This window comes from Camponotus vicinus, unplaced genomic scaffold (assembly GCF_025532165.1).
Source record: "Camponotus vicinus isolate PSW18456_S1 unplaced genomic scaffold, iyCamVici1.0 SCAF_4, whole genome shotgun sequence".
Classification (NCBI taxonomy): Eukaryota; Metazoa; Arthropoda; class Insecta; order Hymenoptera; family Formicidae; genus Camponotus; species Camponotus vicinus.
The window spans coordinates 16,703,299-16,724,542 of record NW_028141976.1 but is presented as its reverse complement, the minus strand read 5'-3'; the positions used below and the strand labels follow the sequence as shown (position 1 = coordinate 16,724,542).

The 21,244-nt window shown below is 39.4% G+C and overlaps 1 protein-coding gene across 1 annotated transcript in view; it reads left to right on the top strand.

Annotated features, from left to right (window-relative positions):
- Positions 1 to 20,479, top strand: part of LOC145970838 (headcase protein-like) — a 164,977-nt gene extending 144,498 nt beyond the window's left edge. Inside the window, exon 5 of the mRNA XM_083097843.1 lies at positions 417 to 20,479. Coding sequence (XP_082953969.1) covers positions 417 to 590 — 174 coding nt within the window. The 3' untranslated portion in view covers positions 591 to 20,479. The remainder of the gene's footprint in view (positions 1 to 416) is intronic.
- The last annotated feature ends 765 nt before the right edge of the window (positions 20,480 to 21,244 follow it).

Below are 21,244 nucleotides of genomic sequence, written 5' to 3'. Positions count from 1 at the left end.
TGTTGATATATCGCTGCGTACGACGATACACTCTCGTATTCGGTTCCGAGAAATTTTAAAATCTTTGGCAGTATAATACTTTGTTTTATCCGTAAAATTATAAAGTTAAAATTAAGAATCGAATTTGCAAACATATTTATATTTCTTGACTTGATATTAATGCAGACAAGATTATACTGAAATTTGTTACTTAATCTTTTTCGAATTCTCTTCATCCATCATTCTAAAGCTGTTAATTTAACGAATTTATTTATCCGTTAAAACTATTGAAATGAGCCGCGCAGCGTAAAGTTATTTGAAACGTGCGATACGAAATTAAATGATCAAAGTTTTCCAATTCTATCGCTGGCTCGTAGCCCCCTCGATGGAGACGCTTCGCGAAATGAACGCACCGAATTGTTCCGTTTTCGTTCCAGTGCAACAGCTGCCAGAAACCCCTGATCTACCCTCATCAGCGACTGAACTTCTACTCGGACTACAGCCGCGTCTTCGCCTGCCCACATTGCAGGGCGGTCGACGCACACTTCGTAAAGCCGCTCTCGGCCTGCTTCACCCGCGAGCAATTTCAGCTCTACAGCCAGTGGCCGTAACCATTAGAGAACTTAGCGAACCGCCGCCGTTTGCGCACCGCGGCCGATCTGCGTCCCCTCTTCTACAGATCGATCTCTCTGTTCCGGACGACCGTGCTCTAGAATCCTCCCTTCGATTCCGTAGGAGACTTTTGACAATGGAGAACGCACTCGGGGGCCGCGATCTTTCCTTAGAGCGTTTCGTCGGCCGGATCCACCGATATATGTATTATTATTAATTTGTTAGAGACTCTTTCGTTTCGGTCGATATAGCTGGCTACTTTTTTCTCTTGTAATCTCGTAGGAATTTTTCTTTTTAATACCATCAGAATTGGTTGATGAGCCAATGGCTGTTGTCAAGGACAGGCTTCTAGTGTTTTTAATTTGTATCTTGCGGTAGCAAACGAAGATACGTGCGAGCCCCTTGGCGCGTTCCCGTATCGCTAATGAAGTTTAAGACGTTTCTTTTTAATATCGATTATGTAGGTTTGTCTAGATTGATCTTTTTTTTTTCTTAAACGGGAGACGTCGAATTTCCTGGCACTCGCCGACATTTCGTTCGATGATTCGCGGCGAGCTTGCAAAACTAGTGCATTTTTCTGTATGTTACTTTTTAAGTTTTTAAGCATTTATCGTGAGACTTGAAAATGTGAGTGGCAATTTATAATTTTTTTTTAATATACACGACGATTGTCATTGTGAGCGTATTTCTTTGATATAGATTTTTAATTAGCAAAATTTTTTGTTGACAAGGTCTGTGTGATATCAGAGTTACACAAAATTTGACTTGCAAAGCAAAATCATCTTAGTCCATGTCTTATGATTTCGAAAATTTCGTACGACAGCTTCGCCGTCTCCCGTTTTATAGTTGAATTGCTTTAAAGAAAATTAAATGCAAAAAATAAATTTAGGCGAAAATTAACAATATTAGATGCGAAAAATAGGTCGATTCCCTTTATTATAAAACGTCGTGTATAGAGATAAAAAAGGCTATTCTTTCTAGGAAAGATTGAGAGAGGAAGAAAAAAAAGAAATAACTATCGTTTGTTACTTAGATAAATCGAGAACGTTGTTTTTTTTTACATTTTATTAGTTTATACATTTATGGCGGCCATGTTGATTTGGTTTAAGAATCTGTGACTCATTCGATGGGTTTCAACGTTGATTCGGTCGGGCGTGCGTCGCGACTTTCCGCGATTCGAGACCGGGAACGTTACCAAAAGACGGATGAAATTCATCGATTTGTCGCGCGCCAGTCGTAAAATAGAGTAAATCATCAGAAGAGGAAACCAATCGTTCGAGATAGACTTCCGCTCTCTCGCTGTGTACACACGGTTTTCCCGTCTAGACGAAAGCGAACGTTCCTCGGTTCCGTCGTCGATCACTCGATCGAGTATCGAACGATTCTCTCGGAAAGTCGTGATCGCTCGGAGTAGCCCCAGTGTATATAACATATTAAGTGGGAGAGAAGCAAGTGTTTGAAGAGGAAGAGAACCTTCTTTTTTTCCCGGCGATGCTGGTCGTTGCTGTCCAACAATAGCGGCCGTCCCACAAACAGACCGCCCACCGTTCTCAAGGTAGTATAGTCGATCGTGTACCTTTTTTACGTTACTACGATTTAAAAAAATATACTTAATCCATACGGCCCGGGAGAGAGAAGTATATTTAGGAGATAATGTAATGCCCCGTGTGTGCGAAGCGTAAAGCGAATAATGAAGATGATGAAGATCGCGAAGCTGCGCGACTACTTTGACTCGCCTTTATAATCTGTGGGTTTTCATTATATGCATTTAAGAAAAAAAATTATTTTATAAGTGTAATAATTTTCTACATATACATGTGTAATTTATTTGTAAGATTAACGTATTTTTTTAATGCAAGCAATACATAATTCTTTTTTTTTTTTATTAATTTAACACCATATGAATTATGGAGAAGAATGTACGTTCGAATTTTATTTTATCGCATCGCGCTATCAGTGTCGGATACACGGAAATTTGTTAAACTTTCAAAAGAAGTTACTAGACACTCATTTCTTTTCATATATATAACTTTTAATTACATAATGTTCAAAAGAATACATTTTTAAATTATATTATCAAAAGTACAAATTTTTTTTATATTATAATGATATCAAAAAACATCGATTTTAGATAGTCGTGCAGCTTCTCTCATGATTCATTGCAAAATCGAAAGTGAGTGAGATGAAAAAACAGGAGGGGACGGGAAGGGAATGAAAAGCGGAAAAAATAAAAAAAAAGAAAGGAACATAGGCACGTAGGAGAACGCGCGACTAACAGCGCCTTTAATAGGATGTATCGATGCGAAAAGCTTCCTTGGATAGCCAATAGTGAGACGGACAGCGCGTTTTCTGAGTGCGAATTAAACTCCCGCGTTATTAATTAATTTCTCGCGCGTTTAGTGCCGGAGACAAGGACGATCGCGTCTGAGTCCTTCTTCTCCGATCATTTCGTCTCGATTGTACGTTTTCTCAGAGTGCCAAATGAGCAATTGCCAAGCAAGCAGCGTTTTTAACATTCTTTGATTCTTTTTCAAGTTTCGTTTGTAATTTTTATATTATTATTCTTTATCCAATTCATTATTTTTCGGCAACGCAAATTATAAACGCAGTACGCCTGGTCGATCGACGGCTGAAGGAACTTGAATTTCGTTTTCACGACACGCACGATAAAGATTTCGCTCATCGAAATGTTCTCGAAGTTGCCTTTAAAGTGTGTGGAATCAAGCCTAGAAAATACAAGTCTCCTTGTATTAAACGCGCGACCGTTCCCTTTGCCTTTTTGCGCGAAATTATATCGAAACATAATTTCCATCCAGTTTTCGATCAATTATATATGTTTGCAAAATATTGTAACGCAAGGTTGATTTTTATAAAGGAAACTAATAATGCATTTACGCGTTTTTCAAGAAATGATAGATTCTCTTCGAAATTAATGCGGCGGTCAGTTTCAAGCCGCTTCAAGTTCCTTGATGCGATCGGAAGTGTGTACGAGAAGTTTTCCTTAATGTCTTAAGATGCGTGTACGATAGATGCACGCGTCGCCTGTACTCCCTACTGCTTTCAATTTTTAATAAGAATCCACATTAGTCAGCGGTACGCGCTATTATTCGCTTCTCTGAGTTCCTATCGAAAGAACAAAAAAAGAAAGGAACAGAGAGGATCAGTACGATTTTAACGGTATTTCAGAAAGTTATTGATAATTATTTATCGCGGCTTTGCACAGATCCACGCCGTCAAAATCATTTCGATCGTTGTATAGATTTATAATAAAAAGAGAGAGAGAGAAAGAGCTCCTCGTAATTATATAATTTTACTTTTTTGTTTTTTCGTGTTTTTTTTTTATTTGTTTTTGTATCTATTAAATGCAATTGGCAATAGAAAATTTGAGAATGTGTGAATTTTTTGAAAATAATTTAAGAGTATTGTAATATATCGAAAAAAAGGAGTGATATACCGTTTATTTATTTTGACAGATTTGTTTTGTTTTATCGTTAAGGAAAATAAAATAAATAGGTAGCATATATTTTCATAAGGGAACATAATGATTGGAGCGTCTTTCTAGAGGGATTAATAAATTTTCAGCAACGCTCGATTACACATTGGCGTTATCAGCGATCGTGGATCAGAGGCAAAATCGACAACATGCGATATGATTGGAGCATCTTCAGTTTTCTTTCTTGTCATAATTTCATGCGCAAACACGCAGACGAAAAATCCAGTCGGATTCTTTCGAATCCACCAAACTGGTATCGGCGGATTCCCGGAACGTAGAGAAACGACGAGTTTATTTTACAGCAGACACTGTGTACAAGAAAAATCATCGCGTAGAAGGGAGGGAGAAAAAGGATAACTTTTTCATTATGACGGTGCCGTAGCTGCTTTTTTCTAAGAGGACAGCAAGTGTCTTTTTATCATCGATCGTGCGTCGACGCACGACGACGCACTTAGCTCCGTAGTTGATAAGGCTAACGTTACACATTAGGCTAATCTTTTTTATTCGGGTAATTACTATAGCGATTTTGTACTTTTGCTATTTTCATCGACGGCGTGGGTGAAATCGCGCGACGAGAAGCTACAAAAGTTTCGCTGCTCTTTGTTGCTTGCAAAATCGCTCGGGATTGAATCGCCTGACATAATGATCGTCGCGGAGATAGAAGACAAGGATTACAAGAACTCAAGTTGGAAAGCGCATTGCTTTCCGGAGGCTATTAAACGTAGAAACAGGATTTGCAGGAAGATTTGACATTCAGACAAATACATCTCCCAGTGATTTTCAATGTTAAATGACAGTCTTTGAAAGACACTTATACAAGATTAGAGAAAGACTTCGATGCTTATGGGGTTCCTTCTATAATAATGCTCCGTGTAGAGCACAGCACTGTGATATATCTTAATTGCAGACTGGCCGATACATCATTATGTTAGTTGATGCAGAAATACGATGAAAGGATGAAAAATATATTATTGGTCAATGTAGTAGTTTAAAATATATAACAAATATATCAAAATAAATAATATATAAATAACAAAAATTAATCGAGAAAAAGACCTTCGACCATTACATTACTCGACTCCGTTAAAAAAAATTCTGCATCTTATGGCAAGTTAAAGTTTATAAATCTTGAATACCCAGAAAATCCTAGTCATATCCAATATATGGACGGTGTTCCATAAACGCTTCTAGCGCCAGCAAGTTAGTCTGGAACTTCATATGAATATACCAGTGATATCGAGTGTCAAATCTTTCAGAAATCCTTTGTATGTGAAACGATTAAAAGATTGTGTCGACAACCGGTATACGTCTTATCGAATGTATTGTGCTATTGAGGATATCTTTGCGAGAAATTTCGCTATCATACTTAAAAAAAAAATTCTCAGCACTCAGGCTAAGCAGCAGAGCATTTCGCGTGTCAGCGGAACGTTGAAACATTCGTGTATTTTTACGCATGAATTTATTCTATTCTCGTCGCGCCCTATTCGCCGATGTTTAACGTCGATCTAGTGAACGTTTTGTATATCAGTGTTTTTATATGGACGACTAGGACACCGACGAGGGTGACGGTGACCTTGTCAACGATCTTGACTCCACGCGAACTTCGAGATATCGTTGACCAGATGCCGTCTTCCTCGCGGTCCAAGGTGTACCGAATAATCGATATATCCCGCGTTTGTGAATTTTATATAATCCGAATGGCACGTTTGCATGGGGCGGGGGGGATGGGAAAGAGATGGGGAAGGGGGTTGAGTCTCCGTGACGGAATAGAGAGGTTATGAATGGTTGAATTATGAATAGAGTTTAGTGTATAGTCATTAATTGAAAAGAAAAAGGTTTGAATCATCGATAAATAGTAAGTTTATATAAACGACGGTTTTCTCGTAGTTAAGACATTCTTTCGTTTCCGTCGGTCGTTCACCCGGCGTCCAAAGAAATGATGGGAGTAAGCGAGTAGGAAGGAAAGGGATGAAGGCAAGGTTCTGTTCTTGAGCTTCGTGTCGGGGTTGCAAAAGGTCTCGAGGACTCCTCTCCGGCGCCAGTTGACCTTGACCTTGACCTTAAATCGAGCATGACTAGAGACTTGACCAAGATCAATGTCAGTCTTGAGATAGAAATTCGAGATAGAATTTCTCGGGAAAATTCGCAATATGCACTATTAGTGTTTAATGCGTGGTAGATTGAAAAAATTGTATACCGGAAAGTCTCGATAATGAAAGGGTGGATCCAAGGTAGATTGCGTCGAGGTAGAGTCTTCGAACAAATCGGGTAGACGACCGAACGAATAGCCCTAGTGATAGGTTATTGTGTCATATGGTGAATGTCCGGAGACGATTAGACGGAAGGAGAGGAAAAATTTTATTACGTACTAATCATAGTAATATTATATCGGTTGTTCATCGGAACCCTTTCACGCGGCCTTGACGTGGCTATAGGACGTGAGGGAACGATTTTCTCGTCGGTCAAAGTTCGTTTAAATAATTCGATATATAAAATAAATGAATAGATGAAGAAATATATATATATAAAAATATATATATAAATAGATATCTATATATTATATGAAAAAAATGAATAATACGTATGTTTAAGAATCATCAATTTTTGTCTCTTAGCGAGTAAGAGTCTTTACAGCTGTGCTAGACAACTATAGGTATATCGAGATATATGTATATACAAATATATATATATTATACGTACGTTTAACGTGTACGTCGCGATATGCGCGAAGCAACGTATACGGGCTCCATAAAAATATACCGAAAGAAAAGAAACATATATGCACATACACACACACACATACATACTCATACCACATATATGCAACCGCACGCGTTAAATAAATCACTCGAGAACCGCGAACACGTTCTACGGAATCGACGATGAGACATGAAAAGACGTCTTATTTTCGGGCATCAAATCGTGAAACCATGAAATGAGCCATGTAAGAGACTTTAGATTGCACGTTATAATGTTTGCTGTTGTCGAGATGATAAAATACAAGGTGAACACTGAGAGCAGTGGATATAAAGATCAAATGGCTGGAACCATTCGCGAAATAAGTTCATTCTAACAATCGAGACACAGAGAAAAGTCGGAAAGTGATACTACTCTATCGTAAATATTAATTCGGCGAGCAGCAAAGCCAGAATTCATCGTGATATTGAAGGGATGATTACAAAGTAGTAAAGTAGCAGTGGCAGATTGTTCTTCGTCGTTCTGTGCATGTGTTGCGAAACTTGAGGCAAAATCTAGGCGAGTATCGAGTAACCGATACTTCGACTGATCACAATGATCTCCATCTCATCGATTGAATTTCTTGCGCATTGTAACATCAGATCAACGTGATAATCAACTCGTGGTCTCTCGTCATGCGATATAGTTACGCTCGCGTCACACACACATACACATATAAACACACACATATACACAAACATAGAGATGCATTCATTCTCCCACGTTTCTAACGATGTTTTTATTAGTCGCAATATTATTGCAGTAAGTCAGAAGTTAACAAGCAGTCATGTCAGCTGCTACATCACAATTGTGCAGCAAAATATACATGTTTTTTTTCTTCTCCAATTTCTAAAGATTGCATTGAAAGCTCGGAAGTTTTTGATTATCGATCGGTTTCCCTTTTTTTTTTTAATTACATTATCCCGCAGCATTATTTACAGAAGCGTATCAGCGGATGATAGATCGTGGATACGCGAAATGGTGATAATTTCTTGTGATCGATAGAAAAAGAGGAGGCCAACACCCGTGGAATCGTATTCAACGAGTGCGCTTTATGCGTGTGAGCGATCTTCCTTTTGGTCGATCAAGATTTCAATATGTTGATTTGATTCCAGACGAGATATTTTTTAGAAAACAATTATATTATATTGATCGATGATTTTTATTTCATATAAAACTTTCCAGCACAAAGTTCACTATATTTTAAATTTTGACTTGTGTGTTTCTTTTAAATTAAATTACAGTTTATTTTAATTACATTTTAGTTTAAATACATATATTAAATACGTATCTTGATATAAATTATGCTTTAAAATTTTATTCTATCCGATGATTTTGACACAAATATTGTTGACGAACCCGTCTGGATTTGAATCCATAGCAACTGATAAATGCCTCCGACAGCAGATTTTGCTTAGTTTCGTTGAATCGCTTCGACAACTATGTCTTTAGCATTCTTGCGCTTCTTTTCACGGCTTTTAGCGGCTCGTTCCTCAGTTCATCGTCTTCTTCGCGTTTTTTTTTTCATTTTGCAAGCAAATCGCAGATTCAGAGATTTGTTTTGTGCTTCTAATGGTAAGGATTGATAAGCAACACACATAAATACGTTAGATACATAACATATAAGTGCGTATATTATATCAATGCGCGTTATATTACATTAAGTACACATATAGTTAACCGTGTAACACTATTATCTACGTATCGTACTAGAAAGATCGCGCGCGCGAACATTTATATTGCGTTGAGAACAATATTACAGTTTTTCTGTTTCTTTTATATTAGAGATATGTATCTGATTCGAGAAGGAAAGGCAGTTATTTAGTCCCTTGGTGTTCAATGGCTCCGCACTCTGAAACATCTCTGCATCCCTCCGAGTTACCTGAGTCCATCAGTTACCATAATAACCGCTCGATCGAGGATGTCGACAGTGCACAGGTTTCAGAGTGGGGAACAGTTGGTCCTTAAAAATGTTAAATTTCATGTTCCGCGCGTTAACCGCCACCAAGATGGACGAAGGCGACAGGATTTATGCCGGCGGGCAAACGTGTGGTGATTAACGCGCTTCTCGTAATAGCTTGATTGTGATGTTAATCCGTTAATGAACGTTAACTTGTGTATACCAGATTCGAGCCCGGCATTATTGGCTGGTCGCTGGCACGCGCGTATTGGATATTCCTTCGTAAAGAGAGCGTTTTGCGCAACGCGCGCCAGGTTTTCACCTGCTTCTACGAACGCATGATTCGAGTACGTGCATGGAATAATCGCGTTCGCGATAAGATACGACGGGATTCGCCACGCGACACAGCACGGATATATTTCTCTCCTGTTTTCCAGTCTAAATATATTTTCAGGTGCGCAAAGAGAGATAAAGAGGTAGAAAGAGGGAGAGAGAGAGAGGGATATAAGAGGGAAAGAAGAGATATATAGGGATCGAATCGCCGTGGCACACTAGCTTGCCCGTCGACGAAAGCTACATTCTTATCGAAAGACGTACAAAGTGAGAAGAATGGACGGAGACGACGATACGTGCGCGTTTTAAGGCGCCGGATTTACGCGAGAGACGAGAGAGACGAGAAAGGGGGTGAGACGTGGGAGCGAATACCTTCGGTATCGATGGGGAAGAGAGATGATGCGGAGGAATTCTCTATGGGACTTTGCTCTCCTTTCTCGCGTCTCTCTCGAGTTCCGATTAAGTTTTACAGAATATGATAATCCCGCACCCTACGTGCGCCCCCTCCTGCCCCCCCCCCCCCCTCATCCTTTTCTTTCGAAAGCCCAAGGATCCAACGAACTCTTGTCCTCTGTCCACCTCCCTCCCCGTTTCCACTTCCGTCACTAATTCTGTAAGTGATGTAATTAATGTACGTTGCCTAATGATTGTTATACTGAACGTTAGAAGGACGAAGAAATTTTATCGAGTGCGCTACTGGAGAGCGGTTTTGTTTTTCTCACGTCGGCGATTCGTGTGTATAATGCCTCGAATCTCTCGATTATCATCCGCGCGATCTGTATATTCTATCGACGAAAATCAATTCGTTTAGAAATCCTCGCGATGAGGGAAACGGACGTTCCGGCGAGTCTGGACGTCTTGAACAGACGCTGCTCGAGAGACGAGGGAGGTACGACGTCATATTCGCCGACGTCATAAATAGTACACACACCGGCTGTCTTTCACACTTTTCGATTGAAGGAGCCGAGCTCTCGATCCCTGAACGCACGAAAATTCGCGCGAAATTGACGAGCAAACAGCGCTGCTCTTAGAAAGACGTAATAAACTGCGAAAAGGTAACGACGAGTTTTACGAATGAAAGAGTTTTATAAAAGTGCTCGATACATGGAGGTCTCTCTATCAGGGAAGTAGCCACGAAATTGCTGGATCTTGGAATTTTCGAACGAATGCTGGGAGCTCGGCCGTAATCGACTGGATTGGATATGTTGGCCAAGGTACAAATGTACATAATGTTGTTATTAACCTATGACGCTGCCATCTCGCCTCTGCGTGTCTCTCTGAACGCTACAATAGTCGGAGATATTATGACGAAACCGATCGCCAAGCTAGTCACGAGATAAGCGAATATGCGGAACACGAACTCTTAATTAATGACATACAAGTCTCTGATTCCGAGACGATTTATTATGCGATTTATTGTGCGATTTATTATGCTATTTTGTAATCAATATGCGTGAGAACCAGCAGCGAATTTAAAATCCTGTCACATTATACGCAATTATTTCGTCTTTATATATTACGCGAATATTTCTTATATATTGTCGTCTTTTGTCATATTAAAATTTTACGGTACGATCTGTACAAAATATAGAAATGTATTTATATTGTACTTTAATATTCTTTTAAGTTATGAGGATTTTCTAATGAATAGAGAGTCTTTCTTTGCTCAGAAATATTTATAAGAACATTAAAAAATGTGCCAAGTATGAGATATTTAAAAACGCAAGGAAATTGAACAGATATGAAATTATTCGCGACAGAGATGCTACTTCACAGTTGCTAAAATTTTTAACAATCTAAATTCCTCAATTGATTTATCGAGGACATGTGCTTAAATTCGCTGTTTCGATATCGGCGAATGGCCTAAAACGAATCCCGATGATACATGCACGTGAAAAATCGCATCAAGAGAGAGAGAGAGAGAGAGACGCTACGAGGACACGCGGAGGCGGGGAGGAAATGTTAGCGAAGGACGAAGAGGTGAATGAGAAGAGCAAATCGATACGCAGTATTGCACAATGGCTGGAAGGTGTAAAGACAATTGGTTCACGGCTCAGCGTTAGCGCATTTCCGAGATAACTTCCGGATTGCACCCGCACCTGCTTCTCCTCTTCCCACCATCGCCGCCTCATCTCTCACGAGCCGTGAGCCAATCGCTCACGCTCACTTGGTAGATTTGAAGAAACAGATCGACGATTAATCACGGACGAGCGCATCGCGCGATCGCAAACGCCGATCGGATCAAACGACGACGGGGAAGTCGCGCGCTTCTAGGACGATAGAATCGTTTCTCCTTTTCCTTCTTTTTTTTTCATTTATCAACGTCAGATTTCACGGCAGCCTGCCGCAAAAGGTCGCGCGTGGGCGGTACACACGCGGCCTTTCGCGGGCGAGCTCGTAGCGTGAACGTGAACGTGAAGCAACACGCGAGCAACACGCGCGTGCGACGTCGTAATTAAGGATTTAACGAGACGCGCATTAATCGCTAGTTCGTAGGGCCTCTACCCCCGTTCCTCGATACCAAAAGTACCCGTTTGCAACCATTTCCTTAGAGGGGTTAACCGATGTGTTTGAATGACGTGTGGATGTGCTATTCCCTTCCTGTTCGTGCAGTTTAATAATCGCACGTATCGTAGCGTATATGCATATATACACCCCCGTAATCTCCCCATAATATATAATTCCCCCTCCCCCACGAGTCACAAGTAGACTAGCGCCGTCTATAAATGGCATCTTGTCGAATTTGTATTTTTAAGCATAGTCATTGCTAGAGAACACCATTCGCGCTCGTCGCTCGGTCGCGAAGATTTGCACAGATACAATAATTTGCAAGCGCACGCTTGGTGGATCTTCGATTAAGCCCGGTTTTCAAGTTTCCCGACGTGTTCGATTCGAAGTAGTAGAAAGTTTTGCTGATTTACGCTGGAGGAAACTTTTAAAGAATCTCTTCAAACCCTTCGATCGATCTGATCCCGCATTTGAAATCGGACGTTTGAACGAGATGAGTAAAATTATCACGATCGTGCGATAATAATGCGCTAAATTTTTCCAGCAGGTGACACAAGAAAATTTCTTCGTGTGCAACGTGGCGCGAATGGTGTGATATATAAAATAGCTCGTGTTTTTAGCAACCCTCCGATAAACATCGCAAAGTACGCAGCACGATTTGATCTACGCGCATCTGAGGGTTGATGCATCGGTAATAAATCGGCGACGAATATACGTTCTTCAACGTATTCACGAGGACAGACTGCGTAAGACTGTGCAACGTACATTTTGTCGTTCTTAAAAAAAAAAAAAATCCGCGTCGTCACTGTAAATTAACACCAATCGCGACAGTAAGGCAAACTTCGTAATATTTGCGTCTTTATAATTAAGTATAACGAGCAAACGAAAATAAAAGAAAAAAAAAAGGAAAAAAATAACGCGAAACGAAATTTGGCCGAGAGAGATCGCGCGAAATTTATCGATATACGCTCTCGTAATCATCGCGCTTTTAATATGGGCTAAGTCACGGTGGATCTTATAAGGGTAGAATCCTTTTTTACGAAGAAAAAAATAAAATAACGCGTTCTTCGAGCGAACGCGGACGAGAAACGCTAAAAATTAAGATTCAATATAAGTTTCTTAGAGGTAATTCGGGCATTTTTATTCGGCTGTGTTATAAAAAAAATAATAATATACGAAAAATACATGCGGAGAAAAAGCGACTTTAGATTCGGTAAGATCTCAAATTTAGATGAATAATTTTTGTACCCTATTTTTTTAAACGATCGCCACGTCGATCACGTAGACGGAGAAAAGGGTCGTACGAAAAATGAACACGGTAATGTATTTATCAAAATTAAGACGTCGTTAAGTTTAGTTTTTAAGGTAATTCGCGTCGGAAATTTCGGAAACACGCGCGCGTTTAGCATCGATATCGAGGAGGTTTCGTAAGTAATCGAAGATTCGCCTCTGCTTAGCCCTTCTGATTCGTTGAAATCGAAACTTTTCGCGAAGGGGCGGAAGAAACGTAAATCCGAAGTGAGAAGCTGAAGAGAGCGCCGAATGAGATCGACGATCGTGCCGCATCGAAATGATCTTTTGATAAAGCTAGTCTCTGCCCGACGTTCGGGTACGATCGATCGCGAAGCTTCGCGAGACACTCGAACATAATCGTTTGCAGGGTGTGTCGTCGATGTAACTTTTAATACATACATACATATATATCTATCTAGGTAGGATATGTGCTCTTTTATAATCACTTTCATCCGCCCTCGTCAAGATACGAGGAAGACCCCGTTTGGAGGTCGCGTAGTTTTACATTTAAATAGCTGTATTACTTAGCCGTTAAGGTGAATCGAGAGGAGAAAAACCGATCGGACGGCAGGCATGGAAGCGATCCAAAAAAAGAAATCATAGTAGACACAAGTATTTTGCGATGCAAAAGCGAATAATCATGCTGGTAGTGCGGACCAAACGGGACAAACGACGGGAAGTTTGAGGAAGTGGTGAAAGGTACGGTGTTTTTCTTGGGAAGAAAGCGAGAAAGAAGAAAGAGAGATAGAGATGTGTAAAAAGAAATTGCCGCTCTCCATCGGAGATCAACGTCCAAGATTGTTCGTAGTGATTAAACTCGTAATAAGACATGGCGAGGATTTCTGACGACCGCGTTTCGAGTCATGCTTTGTTTCTGTTTCATTACATTTTATTTTTTTAATATCGATTAAACAATACATCGTTTCAATTTTCATGATTTATCTCAGATGAGAACTAAATAAATCTGTAATTTTCAAAATAATAATAATTGATCGAATTTAATTGACTCATTTATCTTATTATATAATATTATAATTTTATATGATACTGTAATAATTATTCCTTAATGAAATTTATGTTTTATAATTATTAAAGAATTACACGAAATAATTTTGCGCTGACTTAATTTACGTCATTATTTAATTATTTATTTTTTAATTTTCATCATCTCTAATTACGAATATCATTTATGAAAATTAGATTCATTCATGTTTTCTCGAAGCGGATAGTGTCACGAATCACGCGTTTGACGAGAATACAGCTGGTATAAATTTAAAAACGATTAAACATTTTTTAATATGCCATCTTTTTAATCAAACTTTCTTGGAAACATTTGTAGATATCTCATGAATTTATTAAATTCTGTCGACAAGCGTGTCTCGCGTATTATTAATGAGATTTGATTTGATCGCGAAAATCATTGCTATTGAGTTCGTTATGAGATATCACGTAATGCAGATCTTGATTAAGATCGAGTGAATTCTCGATTTTCATTCCGCGTAATCAAAGACATTTCTTCTTTCGGAACAGCGCACATCGGATTTCTTTCCGATTACATCTTTTATTTTTCATCACAAGCATTCAAATTTTTTTTCTAAAGATGATAAGGGAAAGAGAAAAAGAGGAGAAGATAGAGAAAGAGAAAGAGACACAAAACAAAGAAAAAAATAGAAAGACGAGATGGCTAAAAAGAGATAAAAGAAACGGAGGAAACAGTGAATTGCGATAGCCTTTCCATGTCTTACTGCCCTGCCCTATGACTCTCGTTCGCCTTCCTACGATCTTCGAAAAAAAAAGAAGAAAAAGAGAGAAAAAAGGATCGAAAAAACGAACAATCAATGGCATCGCACTGTTCGCGGTATAAACGAGCACCGAGAATATATTCACGCGTGAGAAGTTGCGACGTTTGCACTTGCGATTGCGGTGGATGTGAGCGATCTGCACGATTTTGCAAGGGATACAGGAGGGCAACGAGAGGGAGAGAGAGATGTTTGAAGCTGAGGTCGCGCGAGATCGGAGCTTTTTCGAATAAATTTACAAAAGGCGGTCGTAACGACGGTTTGGGTAATAATACATATATACGCACATAGATATTATACGTATACACGTATATAATCGTAATAGCGATAATATATATTACATAACCACTTAGCGGTGTACGGTTTGATCGAAGATTTGGCAGGGCTTAGAATCGCTCACGTTTAATCGGTCCTTTTCGCGTGAAAGAAGAGGACTTGCTCTTATAGGCGTATCTCGTAGTTCGTATCAGTCCTCTAACTGTAGGTACGTTTGCACGTGGTAAAAAAAAAACATGTATACATATATACTTATGCATTATCGGAGCTATTTCCCATTTTCGTGTAGCTTAGTCGGAGTCACGATAAGCTCGCGTCGCGACTTTATATAAAATATCGGCGACGATACGCATTTTTTTCTCTCCTATGGTAAACAGATTGGCAGACGGGAATGTATCTCAAAACTACGTGAACGTAATCGTGACTCAATTTAGCGGCCGTGAATGAGAGAAGAGTGATTGCGGTTTGTAAGGATCTTTAGCCATCACCTGAATTACCTTGCTCCATTTATTGATTATCTCCCAAACTCCTTATCCGATTTCTCGCCAGTTGATCGCTAGTTTTTCGCTTCATTTGATCAATTTCATTGAGACAAAAGATGAGACGCGGCCTGCGACTGTCCAATCATGACGACGATTTATTCTATCGGTAAAAAAATCGACAAACATTTTGATAATCTTGAAAATCGTCGAAATAATCTTAAATATTATTTTATCTCATATTATAATAGTATATTTCAAATTATATCACGTATGCTACTCTCCGAATATCATAGAAATATTAAATTACGAATTAAGAAATGTAACGATTTATTTATCAAGATTTTTATCGATATCATCTTTGCGATTGGACACATTCGCCCGCTTCGTTCGGTTACCACCTGGCTGACATCTGATACGAATTGGGACATTTTACAAGGACGGATAAACGGCGCGAACGATGCACGTTCTGCGCGATATGCACGACTCGATTAGATCGTGAGAGGATGTTATTCGAATTAAAAACCGACGCATGCGAGACTGGGTAAGATGTTCCCGAGCTAAATCACGGAAAATAAAACAGCAGCGAGGCAGCTGTGTCCCTCGATACCTCCCCTATAAGAGTACAAATTTTTCTAATGTGAATAACTATATCGAGCGCTGAATAAAATGTTAGACGACGAAGGCGTAATGAGAAAAGACACAAAGCGAGAAAGAGAGAGAGAAAGAAAGAAAGAAATAATTTAAAGATGAAAAATGATATTAATTATTATTGAGCACGAGAGAATGAAAGGAACAGAATGATAAGAAAGAAAAAGAGTAATATTAGGCGAGAGATAATGTTTAACGATGTTTTCCCTGGTGTAGGAATTATTGCGATAACGATATATAAAGATTAAGTGAAATGATTTATATATGATAACATACTGCATACTCTTATCTAGCGCTAGGTTCACACTCAACGTTATTATCGGAATGCGATGCGATATATATATACGTGCATGTAGCTATGTGTTAACGATCCGAACTGCCATTAGCACTTAAGGCGCGGCCTGCACTCATGATCCCCCTTGAAATTTCTCAGGAACATTTTCATCGAGGCTTCGCGATAACTTTGAAAGCGTGCAACGCTAGATGAATCTCTCGATTCTGTCGCGGCGCAAGTAGATTTGTTTAAATATAGGACGGCAAGGTATATATCCCCCGTTTGCTGTCATATCGACGATATATATGCACGTCAATTTACCTCAATATCGACGATTTCAGAGTTAACTCGATCGCTTCCTCGATGCTAAATCTCGTTGTTGATAGTCGTCTCTCGGACCGCGGGAGGGGAAATGCGAGCGAACGGCTCGCGATCTTTCGGAATCTTGTCGAGCTGGTCTTAAGTGACATGGTATTTATCGCGAAGTGAATGAATGCATATTAATACGGGAGCCGTGTGAGTATCACGTGCGGTTAGACATGTAAGCTTTCGAAAAATCAGTATCGTAGTTAGAGTTCGGTGTGTTTATTGCATGCACCCGCCTATTATGGATAGACGAGAGAAAATATCGATAATCTATTTAAAATTACCTCTTTCTAGCTGTTTCCCTTTTGCCTCTTAATGCATTATCTATGAAATATATATATACATATATATATTATATACACGTACACACATAACCGACACATGGCATAACACGTTACATATTCGCCCACCACTGATTGAAACTTCCCGTGTACCTCCATACATATAAACACAAAGACGTATACCACCCACATATAACATCTATCTAAGAGCAATAAATGAAAATATCGAGGCTTTGCGCTCTGATCGATCGCGAAAATCAAGATTGTCATAGATTAATTCATCGTGAAATGATTGCATTCTTGCAACAACTGTGAACATGTCAGATTATTAAGCGAAGAATTTGTGCTCGATCGAACTTGAGATAAAATTTTCCTCGAGTTAATGTCAAAGTGGAACGAGAGAAATGAATACTCTCGTTGATTATTAATGAATTCGCGGTTTTGACGATGAATGGATGACAATCGCATCGGTTCGATCCCGCACCTATTTTTACCGTAAGCAATTTCGTTCGTCGATCGATGAAAGCGCGTCTCGCCTCGTATACAAACTAAAGTAACTTGCAACTGCCGAAAATAAGACTCGAGAAACATAATCTTTCCAGCCTAAGCTTTTAATCGAGAAAATTTTATATACGCAGCTTTTTTGAAGGACCACATTTCGTAAGTCCACGCCGAGATAATAGCAGAGCGCAATCGTTTGAGACTGATCCCCGTTAAAAAGTCGCGTCAGCGTCGACAATTCAAGGCGCAAAATTAACGAGGAGGAACGTGGGGGGGAAGTGCGGGAGGAAAGCTCGATCGAAATTCCCTTTAGAGCCAACGACGATGCGATTGTCAGCATAAAAATCCCGCGCGATTGTCGACGACGAATTTAAGGAGGGCGATAAAATATCGATACGGTTGATTTCGACGGCGGACAACGACGACCTAACGACTCCATATCCGAACCATCAAGAGTTCCTTGATCGTTCGAATATCCGTACGTAAGACTCGAGCGTTGGGTGGGCGATCGATGCCGTGAACGAAAAGTACGAAAGATGGAAAGGTGTAAACGCGTATACAGATACATAGAAATATATATATTTTTGATAAAAATCTATTCGAAAGCGATTTGTAAAAAAAGGGGGGCGGGGAGAAGGAAACGAAAAGTTAACGCAGAATATTATACAGGTCGGCGTCGTCGATCGTGTGTTTTTCGCATCTTGATGCAATTTTTGCGAAACAAATAAAATAAATTCGAAAACAGACAATTTGTTTTTAGCGTTCTTGTTTAATACAACGATGAGCTCGAATCTTGCTCTTCCCTCGCGATAAATCCTCCTCGAAGACGCATGCAATAAACCGAGAATGTCGACGTCTGGAGAATCGATAAGTCTATCTACTGATTTTGAGAAATAATTATTACGGCGGAATTTTTAGTAAATTGTAGCCACTAACAATGAAGGACGTTACTTGTCTATTGTTAAGCTCCGGTTTTCGAAATTATTCTAGGCATATTGAACAGGCGCTTAATATTTTCACGCGGAAAAAGGAGCAATATTTCTGGATCGATACAGCAGAGCTCGCGGCATCTCGATAAGACAAAGAATGTTCTTTCGATCGTCTCAAAATGTCGGGATACTATGCACACGATGAACACTTGACATCGCGAATATAAAATGTATGAAAGAGTACATATACAGAGGAATATATGATGTAGACACGGACATACACACGGACACTCTACATAGTACATGTTGGTCGGCACTATATTTCCCTAGCGCTTGCCAAACTCTTATTATGATCATTCTATCGTTAGAGTATAAGAGTTGATATTTAATAATTCGTATTGTAATTGTACGCGATTATATTTGTTTGGTTGGCTTGAGGGCGAGAGTCTAACTCGGGTTATTAGATACTACGCTGTACCTTTAGCTGGCGGGTCACTGACAGTAATTGTCATCTTCATCGCTCCACAGAAGAAGAAAAGGATTCCCATAATGAAATCACGAGTATATTCAGATTGTTATAGTTTAAGTTTCGATGCGTATAGAAACACTATCTTATATTGTCATCCAGATTATCGACTATGACGTGAATAATGTTGATACAAATAAAAAGTATAAAATATATACTGTTTTTCTTTTCTCTTTGTGCCGAGAGTTATACATGTTTGTGAGTTTTGTGCATAATTCGTATGTAATATATTAATTCGAGGATGCATTGTAATTTGATATGCGTAAGTTCCTTTACAAGCACTCATTTATATTGCATGTTGAACGTAATTATATGATGTGGATAGGTAGAATTTAAGGAGAATACATTTTGGTATTAAGATATTGGTTGTGAAACGAAATGTTTGCGTCACGCACCATGTAGCGAAATGGTGACTGACGAAGACGCTGTTAAGGCGTCGAGTTGTTGAAGAGTTCGCACGTTCCACGGACGCTGTCTTTCTCGACTGGGACGTTTAAATTAAACCGATTAGGACAAGACATCGCGAGGAATTCCTTCGTGAGGGCGAACATCGAGCGCTGGCCGTTGTAAATGTTCCCGTAGCGATTGCTCGTGCGTGTTTCGAAGAAAGCTAGATCACTACTAGACAAGTAACAATGATAGACAAAATGACAAATTGCGCGATTGGTCGGGCTGGCGTTGTTGCAAGAGTAGATGGGCGATTTGATCGGCCCGGCCGATCCCGAGATCAGTCGAGAATCGTGCGTCCGTCGATCGTGCAAATCGACGAGAGCGAAAGATCATGGAATCGGAGAGACAAGCGATGCACCCGCCAGCGACCTTGAGGGGAAGATAGACGCACGAAAACAAAGCGGAAAGTAACGAAGGACGAGTCGCGTTTTTTGAGAAAGAGAGTATATATTATCGATAAGCTGTGTCGATTTCGAGAGCTAGTGCTTAACAAATATTCCGGGTCGTTTCTCCGACACGTGTCTCGCTTCACTCATCACAGGCCATCTCCTATCGAGAGACGAATCGTTAACAAAACGAGCCATTCACGCCTCGCAATCGCGCCGGCCTAAGAACTATAAGTGCGAGGCGGAAAGAGGAAAGGGAATCCGCGAAAAGAGACGAGCATCTCTCGGAGAAGCGATTTTATACACACACACACACACACACACACATACACATACACACATAGACGTTTAATACTTTAGTCGAGAGAAGCCATCGACGGTCGTTCGATCTCTCCTCGCCTCGAGTCCGGATCGAGATCCGAGGCAGGGTCGACCGTTTTGTCGTTTACGTCGCATTACACGAGTTTGCGTTAATTAATCAATGCTCTACTCAGAGCAGAGGACACGGTCAATATGGGTCCTGGCAGTTTCGGGCTTAAACGTCCTCTCTTCCGGCCGCCCTCCCGTCTCGGGGCCCATCCTTCCTTCTGGTCCAGGGTGACGTGGAGCAAGGCCGGAGGGGTATTAAGCGAAAGGACGGACAGGAAGTACACTATAAGCATTAGCGCATTACGGCTACGCCTAGGTATAAAACGAGGTGAGAGAGATAGAGAAAAAAAAAAGAAAACGGATAAAAAAACATTTCGTAACGGCAATTTAAGGAAACTGTAAGAACGCGATGATTACTACTATAAATAGACAGCGTGTGAGGATCGAGCTTTATACCGCTTTTTGTATGTTTAGTAATGGAATACCTATATTAAATATTAAACAAATAAAAATGATAAATAAATATAAACTACAAAACTTACACAATCTACTCTCTAATTGACTATTCTCTATATGCAAGACATATATATATATATATATATAAACATAATATATATATAAAAATAAATATAGATATATATTATAATAATTATATATTATGATTATTACGCTATGAGAATACGAGTATGATGATTTTAAGGAAAGTATACATATTATATTAATAAACATTTTTTAATGCCATTATCCTAAAGATATTGGTGAAATGAAATGAAATGCAAAAAAATAGCGTGTTGCGTGTTACTTATTTCTCCCCTATCAAAAAGAGTATTCCTTCTCCTGATTTATATTATTCCTTTACATATAATATTGTAACAAATTACAAAATATATAATAAATAAGTGTTATATTGAAATATATTAAATTACAAAAAAAAGCTAGAGAATTCTATATAAATTTCCGAATCAAAAATTTCAGAAACTGTTCAATCTCATTTATTTACGTGAAATACAAAGGAGGTGATTTCAACGCGAAGCGAAGCATGAAATCGCTGAAATTGTAATTAACGCCATATTAATTATATATACCATTATTTCTTGCAATAA